The sequence below is a fragment of the Asterias amurensis genome, chromosome 8 (genome assembly GCF_032118995.1).
Source record: "Asterias amurensis chromosome 8, ASM3211899v1".
Classification (NCBI taxonomy): Eukaryota; Metazoa; Echinodermata; class Asteroidea; order Forcipulatida; family Asteriidae; genus Asterias; species Asterias amurensis.
Genome location: NC_092655.1, coordinates 15,522,091 through 15,543,771, shown reverse-complemented (window position 1 = coordinate 15,543,771; position 21,681 = coordinate 15,522,091). Strand labels below are relative to the sequence as shown.

Here is a 21,681-nt window from a genome sequence, read left to right as displayed (position 1 = left end):
GCGCGTACTTTTCCATTGTTTTCATCAAACAAAGTTTTTGAAACCACTTTTAAGAGTAATTATACCAAATACATACATTCCCTTTAATGTGTCACCATAACACGAACTTTAATCCTCAGTGAATTCAACTAAGGTAAACAATAAGATAACTATTAATTTTGGTTTTTATCCATACACCGATGTGTGTTAGCACTGTATACTCAGCACTTTCTCCGAGGCCTGTGAAAAAATTTCAGGGTGGGATTTGAACCCACGACCCTTGCAATTCTAGAGCAGTGTCTTACCAACTAGACTGCCGAGGTTGCCCGGTAGCTAGAGGCAGTTCGGATCCTATGTTTTGGCAGCGGGTACCGCAACGATACAATAGATGTTAAATTTGCATCGGGGATAAAGAATATTAATAAGAAAACTAGGAAATTTAAAGGGAAATTCACAACATTGCTTTGACTGGTAACCCCTTTATATGTAGAAAAAATATCTACAAATGTACTCACTTTGTTTTTCTGGAAGATTTGTTACATCTAGTTGGGGGGGGGGGAAGAATAGAAAAGAAAATTGTTGTTTAAAGAAATATTCACACTGAATATATCATCTCCCTGTAGTCTCTGGCTCTAGTCTAACACCCTTTTGCCAAACTGAGAAACACAAATACAAGAACTTAAGTCTACTATGACTCATTGAGTTTAGCTCGGCCTGCCATCTCCTTCCCAAACTGAGAAATTCTTAACGTAAGAGCTTGAGTCAGCTTTGACTAAGTGAGTTAAGCCAGGTCTGCCATCCCCTTCCCAAACTGAGAAACTCTTAACGTAAAAGCTTGAGCCAGCTTTGACTGAGTGAGTTTAGCTAGGTCTGCCATCCCCTTCCCAAACTGAGAAACTCTTAACGTAAGAGCTTGAGTCAGCTTTAATTGAGTTAGTTTAGCCAGATCTGCCATCCCCTTCCCAAACTGAGAAACTCTTAACGTAAGAGCTTGAGTCAGCTTTAATTGAGTTAGTTTAGCCAGGTCTGCCATCCCCTTCCTAAACTGTGACACTCTAACTCAGGAGCTCAAGCTCGCTGTGACTCAGTGAGTTTAGCAGTTAAATCAGGTCTGCCATCCCCTTAATTCCCAAACTGAGAAACCCTAACTCAAGAGCTTGAGTCCACTGTTCGACGACTCAGTGAGCTTAGCCAGGGCACAATTTCATAGAGCTGCTTAAAGCCATTATACACTTTCGGAACAGAAAAAAAATTATAGTAATTATAGTAGTATGATTTATAGTAAACACATGTCATGACACGGCGAAACGTGCGGAAACAAGGGTGGGTTTTCCCATTATTTTCTCCCGACTCTGATGACCGATTGAGCCTAAATTTTCACAGGTTTGTTATTTTATATATAAGTTGTGATACACAAAGTGTAAGCCTTGGACTGTTTCCCGAAAGTGTCGACTGGCTTTAAGCACAAAAAAAGATGCCAGCCAAACTACAATGTCACATGAAGCATTTGTGATTGGTATCCTGCTCATTTCTGCTTAGCAGAGAGTTGTTAAAGCAACATATTCTGCTTAAAAGTATCTCTATGAAATTGGGCCCAGGTATACCATCTCCCTCCCCAAACTGAGAAACCCTATTTCAGAAATTGGAATCTCCTAGAGTCAGAACCACCACCCTTACCGGATTGATCGCCTCCGTGGTTCTCGGGCCGAGACTCGACAGTGGGTTCGGCTTTTGCTACAGCTACTTCTTCGGATCTCATTCTCCTCCTCTGCATGATGGCGAGGAGCTCCGAGCTAGGAGCTCCTTTGCTTGAACCGTCAGACCCTCCAGCAGCACCTCCCTGTGCTCCCGTCTTTTTCAGTACAGTCTGTTTATAGAAGGAACACAAGTTTTGAGTTACACGACAGCCAACAATTGTATGGCTTAAAGGGTCTATGTAACTTTTGTAGGACAAAAAACACAATGTCCACAGATTTACACCAAACTTACTCAGTTTGAAGATAATGATAGTAAAAGCTTCCCTGAAAATACTACGTGCTGAGGTGCTGTAGTTTTGGAGAAATGAGTAAAACAATGTTGTTTCATGAGACGAAAATCATTTTAATTTGTTATGACGTTGTTTTATGACATTGTTTTACTCATGACATTGTTTTACTCATTTCTCAAAAACCACAGCACCTCAGTAAGTAATATTTGAAAGGAGGCTTTCCACTATCACTATCTTCAAACCCTGTAAGTTTAATGTAAATCTATGGACATTTTGAAAAAGTGCCCAAATCCTTTAAGACTGGCACCCCAGAATAAAAAATACTTTTTTTAAAGGGAGACCGCCAACATAGGGTTATTAGACGGGTCAGTTGGTAGAGCACCGGCATGTTGATCTGGAGGTCGATGGCTCAAATCCCACTCTTTGTTCTTTGTTCAAGGCCCCCCCCCCCCCCCCCCCCCCCCCCCCCCCCCGAAGAAAAAAAAAAAACAAAAAAAAAAACAGGAAAAGAAAAATGAAAAAAAAAAAAAAACATTTGACTTCACCAATGTCTACAGCAAATCATGAACTATAGTGGATTTTGTATTGGTTTCATAAAATCGGTTAGGATTATGTTTAAGCTTCTAGTAAATGGATCTAAACACACTTTTGTTTGTGTAAATAATGGTTTATCTTTTAAAGTTTAGAGACAATGTTCATTACAAATATGAAATTTAAATAGTTGGTTCACAGTACTTTGTCTGATAAAGCTATATTTTGTTTTGGGGAGGGGGGGGGGGGGATTTGGGAAGGGTGGGTGAAAACAATGTTGAAATAAATTTGTTGTTGAATAATCACCCTACCAGCATTCCGTTGAGCTGACTCATGGCCGGGCTCATCTTCTTGATGGATCCAGGACCTTTCCTTGTGAGCAGCGTCTTCACCTAGGAATATCAAGGGGGTAAACATAAACTGTATTCAAAGTCTACTACGATCAACGCAAACAGTTCATTACCTCTGTCTGTACAGGTTTGAGTTTGACTCAATTACAAAAACCCAAATAGTTTTACCTCTGTCTGTACAGGTTTGAGTTTGACTCAATTACAAAAACCAAAATAGTTTTACCTCTGTCTGTACAGGTTTGAGCTTGACTCGTCCACTCTTGATTCTATTCATCATCTCGTCAATGGTAGCTTCATATTGCTGCTGATGAGGGTCTCCAGGTTCTTCACAAAAAAACCAGAAAAACACAAAACTTCATGATATGGAAAGGTTTGCGGTAACACCATGTGTGTATCTACTTGCCAGGTAGAGTTTGTTCTTAGAGAACTGTCTTTCTTCATTCTACTACCACGGAGTAGATTTATCAGATCTGAAAAGAACTGTCCTGCTTTTTAACTACTACCCCGGTAAAAACAGCGCTTGGAGGGAGATGTAAAAGATGAATTTGAGAACTATGCCCCCAAGAAACACAACTTTGGGGGATTATTTTCTGTCTTCTTCATAGATTTTTTTTATATTTTTTTAACTTGTCTTCATTCGACAAACTCGTTTGGTTTCTTTATAAATAGGATATGATTTATCAATATCTTATTCATAAAAAAAACTGTTCATTGGGTTAACCACCCACAGGGAAACCTCTGGCCAATTTTTTCATTTATTTGTTTTATAAGGCTTGTGACCCATTAGATAACTTGCCGGCCTTCGCGCCTTCTTTATTTTGAAACTTTTGGCCTTGGTGCCCTTTCTACTGGCTTTGGTGCCCTCCAAAATTTGGCTTGCTCTAAGGCCAAAGTGGCCTTGCCCTAAAAAATTGTAATTCCAGGCCTGCATGCTTGGATGTTAGATAAAACAAATAATGAATGTTGTTCATTCAGGCAAGTGTGAATATTTTCATCTGTGAAAGATGGAATGTTCCATTCAACGAGGCTCCGCCTCATTGAAAAGAACATTCCATCTTTCAACTTGCGAAAATATTTGCACCATTGCACCAATAAACATTCATTATTTTTATATTTATCTTTTTTCTTTTTCTTTTTTCTCAGTGTCTGTACTCACTCTTGCCTTCATCTAACTCTGTGATTGTTGATGGTGTTCCTTTAGCTCGCCGTCCACCAATGATTTTGCGCAGCACTCTGCAAGGAGAATCAAAACCTCAATTATACACAACAATCCCGGCAATGTTCTTTTCAAATTTGGTTAAATCCAACTTTTTCCAAGAGTTTTTCACTGTAACTAAAACGTAAACATTTTCAAATGCATTTACACTATTGTTCGATTGCACATCACATAAATTATACTCCGAATGTGCTCAGAGAGAGCTGTTAAATAAGTGAGATTTGAGTTTAGTTTTAAAGCTATTCAAAGATCATAGCAATGATTGGATAGTATTCTACATTTTGGGATGAGCAGGCTTCGGAGCTGTAATTCACTCCTGTCACAAAGTTCTGGTCAGATTGGCGTAGTGGTGTCTTACCTCGCCTTCCTTTGAACCCTGGTTCGAAACCCACCAGGGGCACTATGGTGATTGGGTTTAATTCTCTGGGGTTTTCCTCTCACATCTTAAACTGAAACTTCTCAATTGTCTTCTCTCGCTTTTCTGAGAGTCCTTGGCTTCACAACCAAAATCCATCAATGAAATTAATTGAAATGAAAGTTGTATACTGAAAAAGTAAATAAATAGCATCAAGCTTACTCCAGCGGCGAATGGGGCACTGGTGGAGGGGGAGGTGGGGGCGGTGGTGGGGGTGCTACGGGCTTCCACATCGCCTTGTCCAGCTCAGCCATCAGCTTCTTGATTGTCATGTCTTGCTCGTTGATCTTCTCCTTTAATTTCCTGAAGTTGGGCTCCTGCTCGATGATCTTCCTCTCCAGGGCCTCGTTCTCCTCCCTGGCGATGCTGAGCTTGGTCTCCAGGGATTCCATGTGCTCTACGTCTTGGGCCTCGGCCAGCTTGCTTTCCAGCTGTGCAATCTGAACAAGAATAAAAATCAGTTTTGACAATTTACCAGAGCGGGATTTGAACAAACTATCTCCAGATTGACTCCTGGGCGCTCTACCACCTGGGCTATCCAGCCCAATGTTGGCGGTCTCTCTATTTTGTAACCTGAACAATAATAACAATCATTTGGGGTTGAAAAATGACAAATTTACCAGAGCGGGGTTTGAACAAACCAGAAATGTGGGAAAACCGGACAAGAAAAAAAGAGGAAAAGATACTATTCCTATACTTTTGTACACAGAAAGTGAAGGGAAAAAAGAGGAAAAGTCAAAACCAAAAAAGAGGAAATCAGCTAAAAAGAGGAAGTCTCACATGACTGACAAACTATCTTCAGATTGACTCTCGCGCGCTCTACCACCTAGGCTATCTAGCCCTATGTTGGCAGTATCCATATTTTGCGACCTGAACAAGAATAACAATTATTTAATTTCATTTTATTTATCAATCTTCACAGACAAAATTGCAAAGTACAAAATTAAGAACGATAAAGAAAACGTATACACAAAAACAAAACACAAAGTAGCACCCCGATGGATTAAAAAAAAAAAGAAGGAAACTTAATACTATCAAGTTTATATCCTGATGCCACACTTTAAGAAACAGACAATATTCAAGAACATTATGGACATTAATAAAACACGGCTGTGACAAATTTACTGGAGTAGGATATGAACCAACTACCTCGGGATTAACTTGTGGGCGCTCTACCAACTGAGCTATCCAGCCCTCTGTTAGCAGTCTCCTTATTTTGTCAATATCTTAGTTTAGGGGTGCCATTCAGAAGCCATTGGGCTTTTAACTACCGTGTAGCCAGGGATCACACCCAAGTTTACCACCCAAATTTACAATAAAAACCTGGATGTTCAACTCCTTGTATTTCTGTTTCTCACCAACAAGCCTCCTTGTCAGCTGCTCCACCCTGTTCATTACTTGAGTAATCTCCCTACCCATTACGGTTAAAGCCATTGGACACTTTCGGTAAACAGTATTGTGTAAAGGCCCACACTTCGTGTATCACAACTTATATATAAAATTGCAAACCTGTGAAAATTTAGGCTCAATCAGTCATCGGAGTCGGGAGAAAGTAATGGGAAAACCCACTCTTGTTCTTGCACGTTTTGCCGTGTCATGACATGTGTTTATTGTAAATCTGCAATTCTCGATGTCGAGAATTGATAATTATTTCAATGTTTTCTCAAAAAGTAAAGCATTTCATGGAATAATATTTCAAGAGAAGTCTTTTACCATTACCTTCTGTAAACCCTGTAAGTTAATTGCAAATCTGTGAACTTTATTTTTTGTTTCTGTTCCGAAAGTGTTTAATGGCTTTAACTGTCTAAATCCATGGTTCACCTCTTTCTCATATCTCTGTTTTTCATCAGCGAGCTTCTTTGTCAGTTGCTCCACCCATTAGAATATAATACCTAGTTCGGCTGCGCGTACAATACGCTGGTAAAGCATGTGCACTGACATTAGTGACGTGCTTGAGGCAACGTGCAGATTTGTATGCGCGGCCCACAGGTTTGGCCAATGAACAGCTGCTTTTTTACATCTAGGTGAGGGCGCCCTACTGATTTGACAGGTGCATATAAGCTCTATAAAACAAAATTGCCTAAAGCGTGAGAAATTTTACTGCGTCCATGGCAAACCAAATCGCTTTCCACACAGGCAGTGGAGCGTCCGTACGCGCGGTCAAATTTAGGTTTTTAAATTCTATATCTATGGTTCCACCTTATTCATTATAATAACTTATAATATAATAATAATAATTTGGTAGGCTAATCATCCTTACTCGCAGCTAAGAGCTGAATTGCGAAGGACGCGGCTACAACGTGTTCGAGAAGCTGGCATGCAAGGGCGCCTTTGGCTGCCAGCCACACCAACTAATTATAACCAAGGAGCACAGCCAAAGATCAACAAATTTTGATTTTTTTTCCCGAGGGAGGAAAACAGGATGGTATGGAAAAACCCTTGTGGCACAGCAGTGAACCAACGCAGAAATTAACTCACATAATGGCCCCGGCCGGGAATCGAACCGGGGTCACCTTGGTGAGAGGCGAGCGCTTTTCGCACAAGCCTACCATGCCACCATTACTTCTTCAATCTCCCCATCCGTTAATGTTTGTCCCTACAGGAAGATCTAAACCTACAGCTCACCTCTTTCTCGTGTTTCTGTTTCTCGTCAGCGAGCTTCTTGGTCAGTTGGTCCACCTCGTTCATGACTTCTTCCATCTTCTCATCGGGTCCGATGGTTTCGTTCAGCATCAACATGCTCTGCCTCTTGTGGGCATCGGCCGTCTGCCTCTCTTTGTACATCTACAGATACAGAAAATAGTATTTAATACTATACTATGATTATAGTGATTATGATTGAGAGATCAGTGGTACACTTGATAAGATTTGAACCCACAACCCTGTGATTGCAAGTCCTGCAGATACACCATTGGACCACGGTGACCATTGTCATGCCAAATTATAAGACGGCATATCTTAGTTTTCTAAAACTTTTACGTTTTGTAGCCTCACATAATGCACGATGCCAAAAAAAGTTGTACGTTGGTTGTCTGTGCATCTGGGAGAGCCTTAGTGAGATGTAGCATTGTTACAGTTTTACAAAAAAAGAGTTGCGCAAAGGCAACACTAATACAACAACCTATTTCTGTTGATGAAACCAAATGATCGTCATTGAGCCCTGAATGCTCTCTTACTTTTTACTAAGATGTGGTAACAATTCAAACAACTAAACATAATGAGGTGAAATTCTAACCCTATGCTTTTATCTCTGCGGACCCTGGTTCGAATCTCACTTCGGACCGCAGCATAAGGATTGGTTCCTCAGTTTGTACCCATGCGCATACCTTTTCAGCCGTATGAGATTTCCTCCCACATCTAACACTTAAAGTTTCATCACTGTTTATAGGTAGCATCTTCATCAGATCTGGGCCCAATTTCATGACTCTGCTTACCACTGAAATCTGTGCTTACCATCAACATTCTCCGATTACTCCAAAATTTCTGTGCTAGCTGTGTAAGCCCTGCTAACCCGTGAAGTACATTTGACTTAAAGCGTGGAATTCCCCGCTTCCATAAGCACCAACTCCTTGCTTGCGGTAAGCAGAGCCATGAAATTGGGCCCAGGCCTACAAGATATAGTGAAGGGTATTATAATAATAATAGTTATTGTTCATATTCCCCCTCCTGATATTCGGTTTCCTTTTGCTCACCTGGGCAGCGAAGTTTTCCGCTTTCTCTCTCAACATGGCCTCCTCTTCGTATTTACCTTTGACCTCAAACAGCTCTTGAAACACCACCGTAGAAACTATCAAGAGGAAAATAACCAAGTTTACGATAAGTAAAAGCTACAGCGTCATGTGCCGACCGGTCAAAAAGTTTGAAAGTTTGTTCTCCAAGCTGAAGGATAGCATATATTGACCCCTTGCGCGCACGTCACACGCGGCGACTGTGCCCTGCTCACCATTTTGGTGGCCAATAGGTTTACGTGTAAACGCAGCGTCGCCTAAAATCACTGAATAACGCACTGTGACATATCCCACCAATATGGCGCTTCCAAGATTATTCTGATAATGACATCAGGTGAATTGGGTCAATACAGGGTATACATTTTACAAAATAATAAATGAGTAACGATATCAGAAATTAAAAATGATGATTAAATCAATCATGATCACAATTTTGGCTGAACTGCCAGCTAAACGTTAATAATGATGGATATCACAGTTACGTTAATGGTTTTTGTGTGGTGGGCAGTTTTGTCAGATGTGCCCCAGGTTTTGGCTTGCGCCACTAGGTATTGGCGTTGGCAGACCTAGGGTGATACGGCTGTGCATGTGTTTTTCTTGGTGTGCGCTGTGGTTTTTCTTGGGGCGTGCTGTGCAGATTTGGCGTTTTTTCTTTTTTTTTTCTTTCAAAAAAATTACAGATTTCGTTGGGGATCTAAGGTTATGTTGTAAAATACAGCATATTTTATAGCTTCATTATGTCAGCAGGTCAGCTTTAATACACCGGACCACAGGCCAGTGGTTTTTATTTGAAAAAGCATTAAGATAAGATTAAATTCTTAACAGGTATGAATGAAACTCAATGAGTAAATAACTCTCTCAACCCACCTCTTCTGAACTGAGCGATTGTCTGCGACTTCTCCTCCAGCGACATCTTGAGGGACTCGTGGGCCATTTTCTCAGAGTCGAAGGCTGTTTTCGTGGCCTCATGGCTGTGTTTCTCAAGGATTAACTAAAATACGTGACAAAAAATATAAATTCATTGCATGAGACGCCGAGGCCCAACTTGCTTACCGAGCCCAATTTCATAAAGCCTTTAAGCACAAAAACTTGTTAAGCAAAGAAATCTCTTGCTTAGCAAAAACAGTTTACCAGCCAAATTACCAATACACTCTTCATTGTTTCGACTGGTATCCTAACCATTTCTTGCTTAAAAAGGAAATTTGCTAAGCAGTTTTTTTTTTCTGCTTGACAGCTTTATGAAATTGGACCCTGATATAATTTTATGTCAGAAATAGAAGCTCTTACTGTGGCTATATGGCTGAAATGCTGAAAGTCACAATCTTCAATGCCGTCATTCAGGTCAACAGCCATAGCCGTTTAAATCAAACCCTGGTTTTATTCACCAATGTATCTGTTTAAAAACTCTCTTTCTTGTGTGTAAAGTTTATCATAATTTGGCCAAGTATATCTCCAAGATCTCTTAGCTCTTTGTTTTTTCGTCACTATCATCAGCTACCCAGCGCCTTCGCTCTTCTCTCACCGCTAATTTCCAGCTTTCCCTGGGACCCCCCACCATGACACGCTGTGGCGATCGTGCTTTCTCGGTCATAGCTCCATCACTTTAGGACAAGCTACCCACCCTTATTCAAGCAGCACCTTCAACGGATACTTTTAAATCATTACTTAAAACCCATAGAAAAAAAAGATCTGTCTTTTCAATCAAATAGTCTGGTTATAGCGCTTAAAAACATACATGCTTCCATGTCGCATGTACAATTTGTGACTATACTGCTCATTACTGCTTAGCAGACAATCATTAAGCAATATTTTCTGCTTAAGCAGCTCTATGAAATTTGGACCAGATCCTGTTATTACTTGATTTTACCTGATCAGCAAACTGTTTGCCCTGTTGTGAGATCCCAATCACTTCCTCCCTCGCCTCATCCCGTTCTAAAGCCACTTGCTCCAAGTCTCGCTTCGTGGCGATTAACTGCTCCTTCAGATCTGTCAGAAGGAAACCAAAGGTTATCGAGTATTAAACTATTTCTTTGACAATTAATTTTTGGTTTTTACTTCCCCAAGTCTTGTGAAATACTATCACAGGCATGTTACTCGGGTGGGATTCGAACCCACGACCCTTGCAATTCTAGAGCAGTGTCTTACCAACTAGACTACCGAGATTGCCCGGGTGTGGGTTTGAATCCCACTCGAATAAATCTTGACAGAACTCGGGAAAGTACTGAGTATACAGTGCTAACACACATCGGTGTAAAGGGTAAAGGCAATGTATACTCTCTATATCCCGGATGCAAAACTATAACCTAATAGATGTGCAATCCATGTATAGGGAATAAATGCTGCATTTGCAGTAAAACGATTATTATAAAGTCAAAATCCAACCACCTGTGAAAATTATGGTTACCATGGTAACAACAGCACGAAAGGGGATTTCTAGCAAAGAATTTAGTTGAGGTGGATGAGGACACACTCCACTGAGGCGGGTGGGGGGGGGGCAGAAGGTTACATGATGAGAAGAAGAAGGAACATGACGGTTTCCATGGAAACAGGGTGACGGGTCACATAACCCTCAGGCTGTGACAAGGAGGTGCCGTGTATAGACCTGATCATGGTCAGCTCATGTCGTGAATAACTGATAAGTATGAGAATGGATCTAGCGCTTACAGGAATAATTATTCTCAACACGCCTCAAGGTGCCGGTCTTAAAGGCGCTGGACACTATTGCTTATCACTCAAAATAACTGTGGAGAGTTGTTGATAGTATAAACATGAGAAACAAAGTAAAATTGTTTTTGAGAAAGAGGTAATTTCTCACTCAAATAATAACAGACTTCAGCTGAAGTCTTTTATTATGCATCTAAAAGCACACAAGGTAAGTATGCAACAAGGGTGTTTTTTCTTTCATTATTCTCTTGCAACTTCGATAACCAATTGAGTCAAACTTGCTAAGCACAGAAATATATTGCTTAGCAGAAACAGGTAACCAGCCGAAATACAATACAGTTAACAGTGCTGTGACTGGTACCCCACCCAATTCTTGCTTTAGCAATAGATGCTAAGCAGAACTATCTGCTAAACAGCTTTATGAAACTGAGCCCTGGTGTCTTGAGATGTTTTACCTTCCATCCTTGCGTTGAGTTCCTTCACCTGTTGTAGATCCACTCCATTCTCGATCTCCTCCTCCTCTTCATCCTCCAGGGACAGCTCAAACTGACGTACGAGGTCCTCACCGGCACGGGACAGGAACGCAGCGCTCTTCCTCTTGATGTCCTTGTTCTCTTTCACCATCTACAAAAACAACAAAAGGGGAAAATTGAAGAGTCAGCTATCTTGATTTCTAGCATACAAATCATTGAAGCCCAAAACTGAGGCTGTTGATGTCCTTATTCTCTTTCACACGCGTTTACAACCATCACAGAATGTCCAGATGTCGCTAACTGTGTTCATTTCTATCTTTAATCAAAATTTTGTTAGTAAAAAAAAACAGAAATAACAAGAAACAGTAAAATTTAGTTTTGCGTTTAGAAATTGGGATACTATGTTATTGACTTATAACATTTGAGAAGATTTCATATCCGGACTTGACCTTTAGTTTGACCTCTTTATGTGAAGGAAAGTAGGGAAACCTCTGAAGCTGCTTGCGGCCAATATGGGCATTTTGGTACAAGCCACTTGTGGCCGCTTTGGTATCTAAAAAAGTTAATAGATAAGAGAGAGAGAGAGCACTTCAAACCTAAAAACACAATAAAAATGTGCACATTCATAATCTCCTTATCCCTAAATCATAATTACTAAAAGCTATTATGTGGAAAATAATAGTTATCATTAAAATAATGGTAAAAAGCAATGGAAAGCTTTTGATAAGTTACTCCCTCTGAAGTAACGTATTTGTTTTTTTAAAAGAGGTAATTTCTCACTCTTTTAATAATTTATAAAACACTTCAGGCCTGAAGCCTTTTAGTATGCATCTGAAAGCACACACATTTGTGTAACACTGGTGTTTTTTCTTTCAATATTCTCTTCCAACTTTGATGACTAATAGAGTCAAAATGTTCAGAAATTTGTAATCGTATACATAAATATGTTGAGATACATCAAGTGAGAATACTGGTCTTTGACAATTACCAAAGGTGTCCAAAGCCTTTAAAACTTGACACCAATGGCAGTTTTTTAAATTTAGGCCTACAGACCGATCCATATGGCCAAGTGCTACATGACACACCGCCATTGCTGGGATGCAGGCAGCACAAGGTGTTGAACACAGAGACATGGAAAAACCATCGCCTTTTTAAGAAAACATTGGATTTAACATAAAGATTAAATTGGACAGATTGGAGTACTTTTGTTTTTGAAAGGGCAAGGACACCAAGGCATTTTCTCCTTGGTAAAGGGCACCCTGAGAAAATTGGAAATTCTATTGGAGTATTTCAAGGGCACCAAGGCAATGACCAGGGGGCATGGAGGCAATCGTGTTCATAAATGAAGCCATTCTCCAATTGTACACAGACCAATTACATCCACACACACACCATCGACAAATGCACAACAAAACTCTACAACCAACTGACACAAGCCAGCCATAAAACTCTGAGGCTCTTAATCCGCCCCGAGGCGTGAATAATTATCAAGGAAATGGGCTATACAACACCACGGTCCTATACTGTAATTCACACCCCATAGCACTGCATTACACACGCGCACCCCGGCGCACTACGTACACACGCACATTGGCACGTACACACACTCTCAAAATATGCATCCCCCGTGGAGACATCTTTTGTTCTTTCCATTGTCCCTGTACTTAAGATTTTCCCACAGACTTTGTACACAAAATTTCTTGTGGAGCACCCCGGTCTTTAGAATTTCCCTGTGGAGTCCTTTTATTTTCCCTTTTTTGTTTTGTCCTTGGTCTCGAGATGGTACGAGTATGAGAGCACCATCTCAACAAGAAATCCAGAAGCAAAAATTCTGACCAGCATTGCACCCGAAAACAAGCTCTCCTGTGAATTAACAGGAAAGACGGTCGCATGACAGTTGGACATTCCTGCTCGTTAACGGACAAGCTCTTGGCAGTTTTAGGAGTATAATTACACCGAACCGGTTACTAGTATTGTCTTAGTTCATATAGGGGAGCCAGAGCAAAGTCTAGTGTGTGTGTGTGTGTGTGGAGACGATAATAACTGAAGCATGATCAAAAATGAACATTTTATATTAGCGTGACTCATACTCGGTGATAAGGCCTACAATGGAATTCAGTAATTGCCAAGGAAACGAAGGGAACAATATCCAGTCTCTATTTCATGCTGCAATGAGAAATTTCTCATCACGAGAATTTAATCTCAGCGTGATTATGCAGGGGGAAAAAACATTTTGCGGAGGAGCGTTACAGGGGATTCCGTTAGCATAATAAGACCTATAGGGTTGATAACAACGTCTACTTGTTTAGTAGCGTTCTCAATACATGTACAAAACAGCCCCTAGACAAAAACCACAAAATTAATGTAGCTTATCTACAAAACAAATTAATTCAAAAGCAGTTCTTGAAATGAACATGTAGTGTTCACGTCTTGAGGCCCTTATATGAACATTCTCTGTGGCTGTCGTATTTCAGTGGCAATATGCTCTACATGAACATAAACAAGATAAGTAGGCAGCCATAATCTGCCTCCGTTAAAGGAACACGTTGCCTTGGATCGGTCGAGTTGGTCCATGAAAATCATTTGAAACCGTTTGTTATGAAATCAATATGGTTAGAAAGATGTTCTATAAGTAGAGTATAATGACTCACACAAATCCGCCTCGAAATTGTATGATTTTCCTTTTATTTTGCAAACTACCGCGGTCAGCCATTTTAGGGAGTCAAAAACTTGACTCAACAAAATGGCGTGCTGTGTTTAAAAACAATATATTTTATTTAAAGACAGTGGACTCTATTGGTAATTGTCAAAGACCAGTATTCTCAATTGCTGTATCTCAACATGTGCATAAAATAACAACCTGTGAAAATTTGTGCTCAATTGGTCATCAAAAAAGAGATAATAATGAAAGAAAAAACACCCTTGTTACACGAAGTTGTGTGCTTTCACATGCTTGATTTTGAGACCTCAAGTTCTAAATCTGAGGTCTCGAAATCAAAATCGAGGAAAATTACTTCTTTCTCGAAAACTACTCCACTTCAGAGGAAGCCAATTCTCATATTGTTTTATATTACCAACCTGTCCCCGTTACTCTTTCCCAGGTAAGGTTTTATGCTAATAATTATTTTGAGTAATTACCAATAGTGTCCACTGCCTTTAAATAAAGTTTAAAAAATCATCTGAATCTCAACTCCATGGACCCTCTCTCTTCAAGTAAACACGAATTATGAATGTGCCATGAAATATTTTGATATTCAAATTAAACAGCTGTGAAATTGAGAAGCGCTCTGGAGAGGCACCCAATGTTTACAGTGGCTTCTAGGGGGTGACAGCCAAGGGCGGATGTTGTTGATCCCAATTGTGAGAAATTTCACACGGTTAAGCGCTTTCCTCTTTCCAGATCGACATCATAGGTCAGCGGTACGTGAGATCAATACGTGAGCTACACAATTTTATTGGAGGTCGAAAACGGGAATTTACTTGATTTTGAACGAGACACGAATCATGAGGAAAAAATCTACATGGGGAAGTGTTGGTTGTTCGAGGTCAAAATATACAAGGAAACCAGACTGGAATAATGTGGATTGATTATTTAATGATAAAGGCTTGATTTCACAAAGAGCTAAGATTGATCTTTTAAGTGCAAATCAATTTTAATTGCTAAGCAAAAGTGTGATGTCACAATGCAAATCAATTCACAACTCATCTCCAGATTAATCATAGTGCTTTGTGAGATCGAGACCACTAGTCCAAATTTAATAATTCTACTTTTAAAAGCCTAAAAAATCAGCTATGCACAACAGCATCAAGCCATCCAGTCTACCAGGGCCCAATTTCATAAAGCACGTATGCACAAAAGCTTGCTAAGCACATACCAATATTGCTTAGCAGAAACAGGTTACCAGCCAAAAGTTCATAAAATTATATGGTTGTGACTGGTGCCCCTCCCATTTTATGCCTATCATATAAATTTGCTAAGCAGTATCTTTTTGCTTAACAGCCTTATTTATGAAGTTGGGCCCATGTCACACATATCATCTCTGACTGGTATCCTGCTAAATTTTGAAAAGCAATATTTTCTGCTCAAGTAGCTACATGTGTATGAAACTGGGCCCAGGAACATCCCTCCCCAAAAACAGGTAACAATTTGGACAGGAAAGAAAGGCTGAATGGGAATGTACTACCGGTACTAATCTGCTAAGCATAACCAAGTAGTACTTAATCTTATTAGCAGCTATTAAAGCACAAATGAGATGTGCTTACAGGAATAACACAATACCAGCCAAAATACCATACATTTGGGACCAGTCTCTTGCTCATTTTTGCTTCAAACTAAAAATTGTTGCACTGTATTTTCTGCTGGAGCACTATTTCATGAAATTGGGTCCTCTGGAATTAAAAAAAGTTCATTACCAGTTCTTGCATGAAACTTTTTTGTTTTAACTCATTCAATCAAAAATTAAGCTTGGGCGATATCACGATATATCACGATATTATCGAATATCGCGATACTAACTTGGAAACGATTTCGATATCGATCGATTTGGTTTTTATCAAAATATCAATGTATCGCGATATATTGTGATATATCGCGATATATTGTGATATATCGCGATAAATCACGATATCGATTAAATATCGCAATATCGGGATGTATTTTCTAGCTGAGACATCATGCACCCCATAGATTTGGAGTAAAACCAGAAGAATAGGTCATTAGAACACCTCTCTTATGCTATGACTGTCTCTTCTACAACTTTCACTGGGAGTTTGAAGACTGATGATGTCAAATTTAATTAATCGCGATTATATCGAATATCACGATATATTGTCGGCGATATATCGTGAATAAAATAAATCGATAGCGCCCAAGCTTACGTACAATGTATATTATATAGGATTTGAGGCATTGCATGGTGAGGTATCAATATACAAATATAATATATCAATGTATATTACTAACAGCCTATCGTGCTAAGTGTTCATACATATTTTAGTGCATTAAACATTCACTATAAACTTGCTGGAGGAAACGATGTAGTAAAAAACAAAAATTTTGAGATAAAAGTTGTGTTTCCTTTTCCAATAATGCCACGCAGGCAATGAAAAAGCAATGGCCTCCTTTGCCCCTAGTCCTGGCCTTGGTGTCCTTCATCAAAGTGTCCCATTGACCTGTAATGTTTACCAATGAAAATGCCCCTTTGCAAAATGGTCTTACCCTATTTCATTATTTCAAATGAAAATCCAGGCCTGACACACTGTTCAGTGAAATGCAAACATGGTACCATGTAGTGTTAAAGCCATTGGACACTTTCTGCAAACAGTATTTTCCAAAGGCCCACACCTCTGGTATCACAACTTTTATATAAAATAACAAACCTGTGAAAATTTAGGCTCAATCGGTCATCGGAGTCGGGAGAAAATAACGGGAAAACCCCCTCTTGCTTACGCACGTTTCGCCGTGCCATGACATGTGTTTAAAATAAATCCGTACTTCTCGATATCGAGAATTGATATTGTTTTAATGTTTTCTCAAAAAGTAAAGCATTTGAATAATATTTCAAGAGAAGTCTTTCACCATTACCTTCTGTAAACCCTGTAGGTTATCTGTGAACTTTTTTTGTTTTGTTTTTCCTGTTCCGAAAGTGTCCAATGGCTTTAAGTCAACTCTATCACCTTATATTGATAGATTATTAAATTTTGGGCAAACCGCACGGCCATGTAGGCCAATTATCCACCAAGCTAATAACGTAATTATGATCCTGGCGCTGACCAACTGTTTACATTTTAGCAATGGTGCCAGAGAAACAGCTTTCATCTCAGCGTAATTCCCACGTGTCGGCAGAACGTACAGACCAATTGGAAGCAATTTAGTTCAGGTTTATCCAATAGCCTTGGTTTAAGTGAGAACGTCAAATTAAACGGGATTATCGATGTATTTTTATGCATTCTGTGTTTTGACCGTGGTTTTAACGTTGGGCATGTAACCGTAGCTAAGGGGATATAGTCACTATACTCAGGATTATGAATGTACAATTGCAGGATGGTTTCTTCTTTAAAGCAATTTACTTTTGAAATTAAAGGTATGACTATGAATATGCGATATTGTGATCGACCGCCGAGGCTCAAAATTTACACTGGACTACATGCCATAAGGCCAGTGATTTTAGCCTTGGGCCAGCAAACTCAAGACCAGACGAGTCTGGTAGTCTGGAGATTTTTGCAATTGAATAATTGTAATAAGTAACTATTAGTTCTCTGTTGGCAGGACAGACGTATCCCCATGCTTTTGTTTGGGCACTGGCCTGGTGACCAGTCTTTTTTATTTCTCAATTTCTTCCACTCTGTGCTTTTTAACATGTGTTCTGCGCCTTTGATCATTTTGTATGTATGGGGCGCAATATAAATTTTAAATATTATCATTTATTATTATTATTATTATTATTATTATTATTATTATTATTATTATTATTATTATTATTATTATTATTATTATTATTATTATTATTATTATTATTATTATTATTATTATTATAATACATTTACTCTCAAAATATATTGGTGTTCAAATGGTGACTTTGAGTCTACGCTGCTTTTCTGTACGCAGGTTTTTTTTTACAGGTTTGGGTCAAGGTTTAAGCAAGGATTCGGTAAAAGCTTGTCAAAACTTGTTGGAAAATTTAAAACTAGGAGTCTAAATTGTTCACTCTTAACAAAACATTTTAATGCCAGATTAAAAAAAAGGGGGGGGGGTCTAAATTCAAAACAGGGTGTCAAAAAGACAACCAGCACCTCTCTGGCTGATACATAATCAAAACACAAGGAAATATGACATTCAGAGGGTGTCTGAACTTTAAGGGGGGCATTGACCAATTTCAGCAAATTCATATTCCTTTACAAAGCGTCATGTTTCTGAAAAATCATTTCAAAACAAACATCCAAAAACATTCCATATTTTTCAAAACCAAGAATGCCTACTTTCTAACCCGATTACAATACTCCATGAAATGTCTTTGTTAGACCTAATAAAATAAAATAAAATTACTAAAAATTCCAGGTCCTAACTCTGCAGTATTTCTATTTCCTCGTTTTTACGTAAATTGTTTGTTTTTTTCTTCTGCTTGCCTAACCTTTTCTTTCAGCCTTCTGACATTTACTCTCAAAACAGTCAGTCCCCTGGAAGCTTGGCAAACTACATAGCCTTATTTATAGGGTTTCAATGTGGGCTGGTAAATTTATAATGGGGCAAGTCCAGGAAACTTCATGCTGCATTTTTTAACACTGGTTTTTACGGATTTAGATAAAGGTTGCAGCCAGGATTTGGTAAACGAGTGTCAAAATTTGCTGGAAAATTTAAAATTGGGTGCCCAAATTGTTCACTTACAATACAATGAAATGACAAACAAGGTGTCCAAAAGACACACAGACACCCCACTGGCTGATACATGATCAAAACACAAGGAAATGTGACATTCAGTTTGGTGTGTGTACTGTTAGGGAGCATTGATCTGTGTCAGTACCTAAGCGTTGGGGTTCTGAAAAATACTTCCCAAACAAAATATCAAAAACATTCCATAGTGTTCAAAACCACTGCAGTGCACTGGAATGTGTTCTTTTTAACCCGGTTACAATACTCCACAAAATATCCTTTGTTAGACCTTTAAAAAAAATTAAAAACATTTCCTGAAATTTCCAGGTCCTAACTCTGCAGTATTTCTATTTCCTTATGTTCACATAAATTGGTGGGTTTTTTTCTCCAGCCTAACCTTTCCTTTTCAGCCTTCTGACATTTACTCTTAAAATAGTCAGTCCCCTGGAAGCTTTGCAAACTACATAGCCTTGTTTATAGGATTTACAATGTGGGCTTGCAAATTTATTCCAGGGCAGAACCAGACAGATAAAACTTTATGCCACATTTCTGTGCACTGTTTTTTTTTTTTTAAGGGTTCAGATCTAGGTATTAGCCAGGAACTGGTAATGGGGTGTCCAAATTTGCCGGGGAAAAAAAACTGGGTGCCCAAATTAATCACTTACAATTCATTTAAATGTCCAAATTTAAAAACAGGGTGTCCAAACGACACCCAGACACCTCTCTCACTTTACACGTGATCAAAACACAGGGAAATGTGCTATTCAGTTTGGTGTATGCACTTTTAGGGAGCAATGATCCATTTCAGGAAATTTAGGATTCTTTACATAGTGTTAGGTTTCTGAAAAATCATTGCCGTTGCCGAACGTATACAGACCCTTTATCGACAGTGGAAACCTTTGGTAATTGTCAAAGACCAGTCTTCCCACTTGGTGTATCTCAACATGTACACAACTTAACAAACCTATGAAAATTAGGAATCAATTGGTCGGCAAGGTTGCAAGAGTAATGGAAGAAAAACACCCTTGTCACACTACTTAAGTTGTGTCCTTTTTAGATGCTTGATTTCGGGACCTCAAAATCTAATTCTGAAGTCTCTAAATCAAATTCCTGGAAAACTACTTCTCTTTCTCGAAAACTACATTACTTCAGATGGAGCTGTTTCTCACAATGTTTTATACTTTCAACAGCTCTCTATTGCTTGTTACCAAGTAAGTTTTTATGCTATCAATTATTTTGGGTATTACCAATAGTGTCCGGTGCCTTTAATGCATAAAGTTCCTGAAAATGTCTCGGACTCAAGAAGTTAAACATTAAGAAGCAGTAGCCATCCCCTACTAAAAATTGGTTAATGCCTGTCTGTGCGATGTTTACACAAAAAGGTTCTCATCTTTGGATGCTCTGGAAGATGGAAATTCTAGTCTTGCAGGAGAATTTTACACCTCGCTACAAAATTAAAGTTAAAAGGCAGCAGGGATGGGTTGAGACGGGTGAATTATTGATCCAAGAACGGCCAATTTCCATGCACTTCATATTGATGTTGATTGTGAAAACAGAGACTGGGAGCTCTACTACCTCGGCAGAGGTTTTTGCTGAAACAATTTGCTCACTTGTTGGATTTGTATCCAAAAGGATACAAGCAAAGTTTGGATGGTAGCTTTTTTTGGTGAGCAATACTATTCTGTGCTCAGCAAATTAATGTGCTTACAATCTTTAATGAGGTTTGGGCCTGATTAGAAACGCACAAATCATCATCAATTTCTCGAAGGGACACTTTAGCCACTACAGCCAAACTTGGAAGTTAAACTATTTTTGAAATCATTGTTTCAGACACTGTTTGTCATTTTAAACTTTGACACTTTACCGAGCATAAAAGCGGAGATCCTAAATGATGCAAATCTGTCATAGTTTTAAAGGAAGTGGACACTGTTGGTAATTACTCCAAATAAATAATAGTACAAAACCTTACTTTGTAACAAGTAATGTGGAGAGGTTGGTGGTACAAAACATTGTGAGAAATTGGCACCCTCTGAAGTTGAATAGTTTATGAGAAAGAAGTAATTTCCACGAATTTGATTTCAAGACCTCAGATTTAGAATGAGGTCTTGAAATCAAGCATCTAGGCTCAATTGGTCATCGGAATCGGAAGAAAATAACAGGAAAACCCACCCTTGTTTCCGCACGTTTCGCCGTGTCATGACATGTGTTTAAGATAAATCCGTTATTCTCTGTATCGAGAATTGATAATTGTTTAAATGTTTTCAAAAAAAGTAAAGCATTTCATGGAATATTATTTCAAGGGAAGTCTTTCACCATTACCTTCTGTAAACCCTGTAAGTTATTTGTAAATCTGTGAACTTTTAATTTTTGTTTGGTTCAGAAAGTGTCCAATGGCTTTAAAGGTCCCACCTTTTGTTAACAAAACTCACTTTAGCATTCTTGCACTATACTTGTCTCTTTAAGGTCACACAAAAAATAAATGTAGCACCATATCATATTTTGCATGTATTAACCCAATTCACTTGATGTCATCATTACACACACACGATCAAATTAGTCGCACCATTTTCTGAGTCAGATATCCCCTGTGTGTAACTGTGTTGTTTGTATATTCTGAGCGACTTGAACATGGTTAGTTACACACCACATCTTGACATACAATTGGACTCGCAAAATGACAGCACCATCGGCACAAAGTCAAGGCTCAAATTTTCCAATGGATCACAGGTCGGAATAAGCATTTTTTTTTTCCATTGGACATAATTGTTTGAACTTTTTATCTGGTAATTAATTTTATTTATTTATTATGCACCGGACAGCACAATAGACCGATCCATTACGCCCCGCCTCCTTACCAGTTGACCAATCACAGCCGCGAAACCCGATCACCATTAGTGCAAAGATCACCAAACGGTTCAAATGGTGATCAGATTTCGCGGTTGTGATTGGTCAATGATAATTGGGTCTGG

General features: G+C 39.0%; 1 protein-coding gene across 2 annotated transcripts in view; it reads right to left on the bottom strand.

Annotated features, from left to right (window-relative positions):
* The window catches only part of LOC139940495 (shootin-1-like), a 77,527-nt gene that overhangs the window by 8,502 nt on the left and 47,344 nt on the right, over positions 1-21,681 (bottom strand). For both annotated transcript variants that reach the window (XM_071936779.1, XM_071936780.1), the window contains exons 4-14: positions 11,326-11,494; positions 10,074-10,192; positions 9,074-9,197; positions 8,171-8,265; positions 7,104-7,262; positions 4,641-4,918; positions 4,004-4,080; positions 3,071-3,171; positions 2,809-2,889; positions 1,657-1,846; positions 495-521 (exon numbers count right to left, since the gene is read on the bottom strand). In XM_071936779.1, coding sequence (XP_071792880.1) covers positions 495-521; positions 1,657-1,846; positions 2,809-2,889; positions 3,071-3,171; positions 4,004-4,080; positions 4,641-4,918; positions 7,104-7,262; positions 8,171-8,265; positions 9,074-9,197; positions 10,074-10,192; positions 11,326-11,494 — 1,420 coding nt within the window. The remainder of the gene's footprint in view (positions 1-494; positions 522-1,656; positions 1,847-2,808; positions 2,890-3,070; positions 3,172-4,003; positions 4,081-4,640; positions 4,919-7,103; positions 7,263-8,170; positions 8,266-9,073; positions 9,198-10,073; positions 10,193-11,325; positions 11,495-21,681) is intronic.